Source organism: Hemitrygon akajei, chromosome 14 (genome assembly GCF_048418815.1).
Source record: "Hemitrygon akajei chromosome 14, sHemAka1.3, whole genome shotgun sequence".
Classification (NCBI taxonomy): domain Eukaryota; kingdom Metazoa; phylum Chordata; class Chondrichthyes; order Myliobatiformes; family Dasyatidae; genus Hemitrygon; species Hemitrygon akajei.
In genome coordinates, this window is record NC_133137.1 from 109,095,631 (window position 1) to 109,105,883 (window position 10,253).

A 10,253-nucleotide genomic window follows, 5' to 3' on the forward strand; every position below is an offset into this window, starting at 1 on the left:
TTGAAAAGCTGGATCTCTCAGTGATCACCCATTTCTATACTACTTATCATTCCCATTACAACATGTCATTCCATGGCTTCTTTTACTGCTGCAATGAGGGCTGCACACTCAGATTAAAGGAGCAACTTATATTCTGTCTGGGTTACTGTCAACCTGATGGCATGAATATCAATTTCTTGAACTTCCAGTAATTGTCCCCCTCTCCTTCACTATTCCCATTCCACAAGACCATAAGGTAGAAGAGCAGAATTAAGCCATTTTGCCCATTGAGTCTACTCTGCCATTTCACCATTGCTGATCTATTCTCCCTCCTCCATCCCTTTATTTCTTTCACCAATCAACTTCCCAGCTCTTTCACATCACCCCTCCCAGTTTCACCTACCACCTTGTACTTCTTCCTCCCCTCCCCTTAACTCTGACTTCTCTTTCTTTCCAGTCCTGATGAAGGGTCTCAGCCCAAAATGTTAACTATTTATTCTTTTCCATAGATGCTGCCTGGCCTGCTGCATTCCTCCAGCATTTTGTTTGTGTTGCTTTGGATTTGCAGCATCTGCAGATTTTCTCATGTTTATAATTCTCAGGAATTAGGATGGTGTTGCTGTCTCCATGACTGTTTGATGTAATTCTCCAGAGTTGGCATGGTGGCGCTGAATAGGGAGACTGTTAGAAAGTGGAGCTTGAGATGTAGGTGCTTCTGTGGGTGGAACACCAGCAGTCGTGACCCAGCAGCGTCACCAGCAGAACTGCCCACTGGAAGTCACCCCTGCATTTTCTGACATTGTTTGTTTGCTTCTGAGCTCTGAGCAAAGTACATTGAGTAAATTAAAAACACAAGAAATTCTGCAAGTGTTAGAAATGCCAAATAACACACACAAACACAAGTTCCTCCAACATCTTGTATGTGTGACTTCGACTGAATTATTGTCTTGTTCTTTCACTCGTTCAGTTGAAGCAAAGATTTGCATTTTAGACATTTTTTTTACTGTCTCTATCATGCTGTTTTTGTAATTTATTCCACTTCTGTAGAGTTAGGGCTAGAGTCAAGGTAAGGAAGACATACAAGATGGTAGATGAAACTGGGAGAGGGGGGAGATGTGACATTAAACCCTAACCTTATTCATCTAGCAAACTCTTTCACTTGCTCACACATTCAATCCAAGTGACCACCCAGTCTTATATTGAACCCACAGAAGCTATTACCTGGGTCTTATCGCAGACTTTCATAATATCTTCTACGAGCCATGTTTCATTAGCTTCAACATCGATGGTATATTTCAATAATCTTATCAAAATTGAGGGATTTTGGTGTTTAAATCTGAGGTTCTTTTAGAAGTCAAGAATGAGGCATAAAACTCGTTGCTTCATGATCATTTTATTCAAAGTTGATCAAACAGGAACAGAACAGTGACAGGGGTCTACAACTTGAAGAGAGAGAAACTAAAGACGGCACCTAACATAAAACAACTATTTCTATACCCAAAGATTTAAAAAATCCATTCAGTTCTATAAATAATAATTAGAAAGTACTTAGCCAACACTGCAGCAAAAATTAACCAATGAGAATGCACTTAATTAATGCAGTTCAAAGAAATCTCCAGAATTATATATTGTACAGTTATTAGAGGCTTGTGCACAAGCTTGGATGACTGAGTAAATCCCCTCCCACATTCAGAGCAGGTAAATGCCTAGTGAAATCACTGATGTGCCTTCAATTGAGATGACAAAGTGAGTCCCTTCCCACAATCAGAACAGCAAGATGGTCTTTCCACAGTGCGAACTCACTGTGTGTCAATAGGTCAGTGGATTAAGTGAATTCCTTCCCGAAGTCTGAGCAGGTGAATGGCCTCATCCCAGTGCGAACTCGCTGATGTACTTACAGATGAGATGACTTGAGTGAATACCTCCGTACAATCTGAGCAGATGAACAACTTCTCCCCAGTGCGAACTTGCTGATGTACCTTCACATGAGATGACTGAATGAATCCCTCCCCATAGTCCGAGCAGGTGAATGGCCTCTCCCTACTGTGAATTGACTGGTGTGTCTGTAGGTCAGATGACCAAGTAAATCCCATTCTTCATGCTGAGTAGGTGAATGGCCTCTCCTCATTGACGAACCATCAGTTGAGAAGACCGAGTGCAACCCTTCCCTCAGTCTGTGCAGGTGAATGTTCAATCCCCAGTGTGAACTCTCTGGTGTACCTTCAGATGAGATAACTGGGTAAATCCTTCCCCACAGACTGAGCAGGTGAACGGTTTCTCCCCACTGTGAACGGACTGGTGTGTCTGTAGGCCGGATGACCGAGTGAATCCCTTCCCACATACAGAACAGGTGAATGGCCTCTCCCCGGTGTGAACTCGCTGATGTGCCAGTAGGTCATATGACCGAGTAAATCCTTTCCCACAATTGGAGCAGGTGAATGGTCTCTCTTCAGTGTGAACTCGCTGATGTATTTTCAGATCAGATGACTGAGTGAATCCCTTCCCACACACAGAACAGGTGAACGGCCTCTCCCCAGTGTGAACTCGCAGGTGTGCCAGTAGGTCAGATGATCGAGTAAATCCTTTCTCACAATCTGAGCAGGTGAATGGCCTCTCACCAGTGTGAAATCGCTGATGAACCTTCAGATCAGATGACCGAGTGAATCCCTTCCCACAGTCTGAGCAGGTGAATGGCCTCTCCCCAGTGTGAACTGACTGGTGTGCCTTCAGATAAGATGACCGAGTAAATCCCTTCCCACAGTCTGAGCAGGTGAATGGCCTCTCCCCAGTGTGAACTGACTGGTGTGTCTGTAGACTGGATGCGCGGGTAAACCCCTTCCCACACACTGAACAGGTGAATGGTCTCTCCTCAGTGTGAACTCGTTGGTGTCTCTGTAGGTTGGAAGAGTGAGTGAATCCCTTCCCGCAATCGGAGCAGGTGAACGGTCTCTCACCAGTGTGAACGCGTTGGTGTGCCAGTAGATCAGCCGACTGAGTGAATCCCTTCCCACAATCCGAACAGGTGAACGGCTTCTCCCCAGTGTGAACTCGCTGATGTACCTTCACATGAGATGACTGAGTGAATCCCTTCCCACAGTCTGAGCAGGTGAACGGCTTCTCCCCAGTATGATCGCGTTGGTGTACCTTCAGATGAGATGACTGAGTAAATCCCTTCCCACAGTCAGAACAGGTGAATGGTCTCTCTCCAGTGTGAATGCGCTGGTGTACCTTCAGATGAGATGACTGAGTAAATCCCTTCCCACATTCAGAGCAGGTGAACGGCCTCTCTCCAGTGTGAACGCGCTGGTGTCTCTGCATGTCGGATGACTGAGTGAATCCCATCCCACTATCTGAACAGGTAAACAGTGTCTCACCAGTGTGAATGTGCTGGTGAGCCAGTAGGTCAACTGACTGAGTGAACCCCTTCCTACACACAGAACAGGTGAACAGCCTCTCCTCCATGTGAACTCGAGGGTGTGTCTGTAGGTGAGTGAGTGAATCCCGGCTCACAGTTCTCTATCAATTCTCTGGGAATTCAGAAAGTCAAATGTAAGACGTAGTGAATCCCTTGCCCAGTGAATAAATCTGGTGTGATCTCAGCACTCCCGTTCCAGTGGATTTCATTTAGTTACAACAGGAATCTTCATTTCAGGCACAAAGCACATTTCCAGCTGGAATGAGATACTTCATCTGCTACGATCAACAATGAATATTTTGGTGTTACAAAGGAAATATGTGGTCACTCCTTAAATATCTGCGTTGACACAGCAAAACTGATGTGTTGTTGTGTCTGAGATTCCTGTTCACAAATTTGCAATCCCTAAAAAAAATTACAAAAAACATCAATAGGTGAAGGATGGCACTCTATGTTGAACTCTGACATCACACTGCTACAGTGAGGTTCAGCACAAGTTGGAGGGACAACTTCTCATCTTCTAACTGGACATGGTTCAGGCATCTGGAACGACCATCAAATTCTCTGACAATCTTCCTGTCTGTATCAGATTTGCCCATTTCTGCCTGTCTTTAACCTTTGACTTGACTCAGTTTGACTCTCTCCATCAGTATCATCCACAGTTCCCTATAAAGTTAGGTCTTACACAGTGAACAGTAAGGCACTGAGGAGTGTGGTGGAATCTGGGAAATCAGGTCCATAATTCATTGAAAGTGGTAACACAGGTAGATAGAGTCATAAAGAAAGCTTTTGGCACATTGGCCTTCATAAATCAATGTGCTGAGTACAGGAGATGGGATGCTATGTTGAAGTTGTTTAAGACATTGGTGAAGCCTAATTTGGAATATTGTTGCAGTTTTGGTCACCTACCTACACAAAAGATGTAAATAAGGTTTAAAGAGTACAGAGAAAATTTACAAGAATGTTCCCGGGTCTGAAGGACATAGATACAAGGAAAAATTGAATGTTAGGACTTTATTCCTTAGAATGTAGAATGTAAAAGATTGAGATGTGATCAAGGTACACAATATTATGAGCGGTATAGATGGGGTAATAGGGTAAACTCCACAGAGGTTGAGTGGACTATAACTAGATGTCATAGGTTAAAGGCGAAAGCTGAAAAGGTTAAGGGTAACATGAGGGGAAACTTCTTCTCTCAGAGGGTTGCGAGAGTGGGAACCAGCATGCGAACTTGATTTCAATGTTCGAGAGAAGTTTGTGTAGGTACATGGATGGTCATGGTATGGATGGCTATGGTCCTGGTGCAGGTTGATGGGGAATAGGCAGTCTAAATGTTTTGGCGTGGACTAGGTGGGCTGAATGGCCTGTTTCAGTGCTGTACTTTTCTGTGACTCTAAATAAATGGAAATGTACCTGTGGGAGGGGTTTTTAAGGGTATAAAAGGCACCTTGATGCAAGGGGAGAGAGTTTTGTCCTAGGCTAGGTCACTGATAGTAACTGGTGCTAAGATAGGGAACAGTACGTCAAAGAGTCAGAATATGCGAATTGGAGTTAGATACAGAGAAAGAGAGGAAAGGCTATGTAGAAGCATTCCGCAGATCATCTCATTTACAGGATAACTATTAGTTTGACTTCTGTACTGCTACTACGTCCTGCCTCATTCCTGTACCGAAGATGCCACGCCCCAATGGCTCCAATGACTACAGACCGGTGGCATTGACCTCCCACATCATGAAGACCCTGGAGAGACTTGTTCTAGAGCAGCTCCGGCCTAAGTTAGGCCACACTTAGACCCCCTCCAGTTCGCCTATCAGCCCCGACTAGGAGTTGAGGATGCCATCGTCTACCTGCTGAACTGTGTCTACGCCCACAAGCTGGCGAGCACTGTGAGGGTCATGTTTTTTTACTTCTCCAGTGCGTTCAAAACCATCCGCCCTGCTCTGCTGGGTGAGAAGCTGACAGTGATGCAGGTGGATACTTCCCTGATGTCATGGATTATTGATTACCTGACTGGCAGACCACAGTACCGGCGCTTGCAACATTGTGCGTCAGACAGAGTGGTCAGCAGCACTGGGGCTCCACAGGGGACTGTCCTGTCTCCCTTTCTCTTCACCATCTACACCTCAGACTTCAACACTGAGGGGTCAGTGTGGACATGGTGGAGGATTACAAATACCCGGGGATACAAATTGACAATAAACTGGACTGGTCAAATAACACTGAGGCTGTCTACAAGAAGGGTCAGAGCCGTCTCTATTTCCTAAGGAGATTGAGGTCCTTTAACATCTGCCGGACAATGCTGAAGATGTTCTATGAGTCTGTGGTGGCCAGTGCTATCATGTTTGCTGTTGTGTGCTGGGGCAGCAGGCTGAGGGTAGCAGACACCAATAGAATCAACAAACTCATTCGTAAGGCCAGTGATGTTGTGGGGGTGGAACTGGACTCTCTGATGGTGGTGTCTGAAAAGAGGATGCTGTCCAAGTTGCATTCCATCTTGGACAATGACTCCCATCCACTCCATAATGTACTGGTTAGGCACAGGAGTACATTCAGCCAGAGACTCACTCCATCGAGATGTAACACTGAACGTCATTCCTGCCTGTGGCCATCAAACTTTACAACTCCTCCCTCGGAGTGTCAGACACCCTGAGCCAATAGGCTGGTCCTGGACTTATTTCCACTTGGCATGATTAACTTATTATTATTTAATTATTCCCACCGATCTCCCTCCTGGCACTTATCCTTGTAAGCGGAACAAGTGCTACACCTGCCCTTACATTTCCTCCCTCGCCACCATTCAGGGCCCCAGACAGTCCTTCCAGGTGAGGCGACACTTCACCTGTGAGTTGGCTGGTGTGGTATACTGCGTCCGGTGCTCCCGGTGTGGCCTTTTATATATTGGTGAGAACCGACACAGACTGGGAGACCGTTTCGCTGAACACCTACGCTCGGTCCGCCAGAGAAAGCAGGATCTCCCAGTGGCCACACATTTTAATTCCACATCCCATTCCCATTCTGATATGTCTATCCATGGCCTCCTCTACTGTCACGATGAAGCCACACTCAGGTTGGAGGAACAACACCTTATATACCAGCTGGGTAGCCTTCAACCTGATGGCATGCACATTGACTTCTCTAACTTCCGTTAATGCTTCTCCTCCCCTTCATATTTAGTTGTTTGGTTTTTTTCTCTCTCTCTGCCCATCACTCTGCCTGTTCTCCATCTCCCTCTGGTGCTCCCCTCCCCTTTTCTTTCTCACAAGGCCTCCCATCCCATGATCCTTTCCCTTCTCCAGCTCTGTATCACTTTCGCCAATCACCTTTCCAGCTCTTAGCTTCATCCCACCCCCTCCGGTCTTCTCCTATCATTTCGCATTTCCCTCTCCCCCCACTACTTTCAAATCTCTTAGTATCTTTCCTTTCAGTTAGTCCTGACCAAGGGCCTCAGCCCAAAATGTCAACAGTGCTTCTCCTTATAGATGCTGCCTGGCCTGCTGTGTTCCACCAGCATTTTGTGTGTGTTGTTTAATTATTTATGGTTTTATATTGTTATATTTCTACACTATTCTTGGTTGGTGCGGCTGTAACGAAACCCACTTTCCCTCGGGATCAATAAAGTATGTCTGTCTGTCTGTCTCAGTGCTGTAGAGATTTGTTTCTACCTTTCTATTGCATTTGCGCTAGTTCTAATAAAGTGTTTTATTGTGGTTTAAACACGTGTGTCGTCCCCTTTTGTTTGTGAATATATATCCGAATACACTGAGCTGAACCAGGAAAGAACAGATGAGCAATTTTAAGATAATTTTCGTCCTAGAGATCCATCCGCTCCCATTTTCCGCCGCCTTCGCTCATCAGCCGAAAGCCCCTCGGGGCCCCAGAGAACGGATCGTGGGGCTGATGGAGGGGCAAAAAACCGGACCTGTGCGGGACCACAGTGTGTCCGGAGCTCACCACAATTGTCTCTCAGACCCTATGCTATTAAAAGCCCTGCCCAGTGCCCCAATCCTACCTGCTGCCAATCCTCCAGAATATTTCGTCCACTGAGCGCACGCGCGATTTCCGGAATTGTCTGTGACCCTTACGCCTGCGCATTTGATCACAGGGTCACTAACGGCGAATTCTATTGCGCGAAGGTTTCTGGGTAATCAGGGTGCCATTGTAGGAATATCTAAGTACCTCTTCCACGCCACGTGCCAATAAAACAGTTTTTGCAGTCTGGGAAAATACACACGCAGGACAATAAATATTTTTTCGGGTCTTTAATTCCTTTATCTGTTTTAGATCCACAATATTAAACTTCAGTCCCATAACATGGAAAAAGGAAACATAGAAACCTACAGGGCATTGCAGGCCCTTCGGCCCACAATGTTGTTCCGACCATGTAACCTATTCTAGAAACTGCCTAGAATTTCCCTATCGCATAGCCCTCTATTTCCCTAAGCTCATGTACCTATCTAAGAGTTTCTTAAAAGACCCTATTGCATCTGCCTCTACCACCTTTGCTGGCACTGCATTCCACACACCCTCCACTCTGTATGAAAAACTTTTCTTTGACATCCCCCTTGTACTTGCTTCCAAGTACCTTAAAACTACGCCCCTCCTGTTAGCTATTTCAACCCTGGGAAAAAGCCTCTGGCTATCCACACAATCAATGCCTCTCATCATCCTATACACCTCTGTTAGGTCACCTCTCATCTTCCTTTGCTCCAAGGAGAAAAGGCCAAGTTCACTCAACTTATTCTCATAAGGTATGCTCTCCAATCCAGGCAACATCCTTGTAAATGTCCTTTGCACTCTCTCTTTAGTATCCAAATCCTTCCTGCAGTGAGGTGACCAGAACTGAACACAGTACCCCATGTGGAGTCTAACTAAGGTCTTATATAGCTGTAACATTACTTTCTGGTTTTTAAACTCAGTCCCATGGTTGATGAAGGCCAACACACCATATGCCTTCTTAATAACACTGTCAACTTGCACAGCAGCTTTGAGTGTCCTATGGACACGGACTCCAAGATCTTACTTATCCTCCACACTGCCAAGAGTCTTACCGTTGATACTATATTTTGCTTAAAATTTGACATACTGAAATGAACCACTTCACACTTATCTCGGTTGAACTCCATCTGCCACTTCTCAGCCCAGTTCTGCATCCTATAAATGTTACGCTGTAACCTTTGACAACCCTCCAGACTATCCACAACACCTCCAACTTTTGTGTCATCAGCAAACTTACTAACCCACCCTTCAACTTCCTCATCCAGGTCATTTATAAAATTCACAAAGAGGAAGGATCCCAGAACACCATTGATCACCATCCTCCATGCAGAATACAAACCATCTACAATCACCCTTTGTCTTCTGCGGACAAGCAAATTCTGGATCCACAAAGCAAGGTCTCCTTGGATCCCATGCTTCCTTACTTTATGAAGGAGCCTTGCATGGGAAAGCTTATCAAATGCCTTACTGAAATCCGTATACACTACATCCATTGCTCTACCTTCATTAATGTGTCTTATTACATCCTCAAAATATTCAATCAGGCTCGTAAGGCATAGCCTGCCCTCGACAAAGCCATGCTGACTATTCCGAATCAGATTATGTCTCTGCAAATACTCATAAATCCTGCCTCTCAGGACCTTCTCCAACAACTTGCCCATCACTGAAGAAAGACTCATGCACAACACAGTGGAGGAACTCAACAGGTTAGGCAGCATCCATGGAAACGAACAGTTTACGTTTTGGGCCGAGACCCTTCGTCTCATGTTATGCGTGTTGCTTTGACCCCAGCATCTGCAGAGTATTTTGTGTTTACTGAAGAAAGACTCATTGGTCTATAGTTTCTGGGGTTGTCTCTACTCCCTTTATTAAATGGGGAACAACATTTGCAACCTTCCATCCTCTGGTACCCCTCCCATCCCCATTGATGATGCAAAGATCATCGCCAGAGGCTCAGTAATCTCCTCCCTTAATCCCACAGTAGCCTGGGGTATATCATTTCCGGTCCCAGTGACTTATCTAACTTAATATCTTTCGAAAGCTCCAACACATCCTCATCCTTAATGTCTAAACACTCAAGCATTTCAGTCCACTGTAAATGATCCCCACACTTGCCAAGGTCCTTTTCACTGGTGAATACTGAAGCAAAGTATTCATTAAGTACCTTCACCAGTTCCTCCAGCTCCACACACACACACACACACACACACACACACACACACACACACACACACACACACACACACACACACACACACACACACACACACACACACACACACACACACACACACACACACACACACACACACACACATTTCTACTATCGCACCTGATCGGTTCAATTCTCACATGGCTCATCCTCTTGCTCTTCACGTACTTATATAATGTCTTGGGGTTTTCCTTAATCCTGCACACCAAGGCTTTCTCATAGCCCCTTCTAGCTCTCCTAATTTCATTCTTGAGCTGCTTCCAGGCACTCTTGTAATTTTCTAAAGGTCTAAGAGTACCTAGTTTCCTGAATATTTCCATATAACAATCACAGCACGGAAACAGGCCATCTCGGCCCTCCTAGTCCGTGCCGAACTCTTAATCTCACCTAGTCCCACCTACCCACACTCAGCCCATAACCCTCCACTCCTTTTCTGTCCATATACCTATCCAATTTTACCTTAAATGACACAACTGAACTGGCCTCTACTACTTCTACAGGAAGCTCATTCCACACAGCTATCACTCTCTGAGTAAAGGAATACCCCCTCATGTTTACCTTAAACTTTTGCCCCCAACTCTCAAATCATGTCCTCTCGTTTGAATCTCCCCTACTCTCAATGGAAACAGCCTAATCACGTCAACTCTATCT

At 45.4% G+C, this 10,253-nt stretch overlaps 1 protein-coding gene across 1 annotated transcript; it reads right to left on the minus strand.

Moving 5' to 3' along the window:
* Positions 1–444: 444 nt before the first annotated feature.
* Positions 445–7,456, minus strand: LOC140738907 (uncharacterized). Its single transcript, XM_073066922.1, has 2 exons — positions 7,404–7,456; positions 445–3,799 (listed from the first exon to the last, which is right to left on the minus strand). The coding sequence occupies exon 2, from the start codon at positions 3,439–3,441 to the stop codon at positions 2,170–2,172; it is 1,272 nt and encodes a 423-aa protein (XP_072923023.1). The 5' UTR covers positions 3,442–3,799; positions 7,404–7,456; the 3' UTR covers positions 445–2,169.
* Between the last annotated feature and the right edge of the window lie 2,797 nt (positions 7,457–10,253).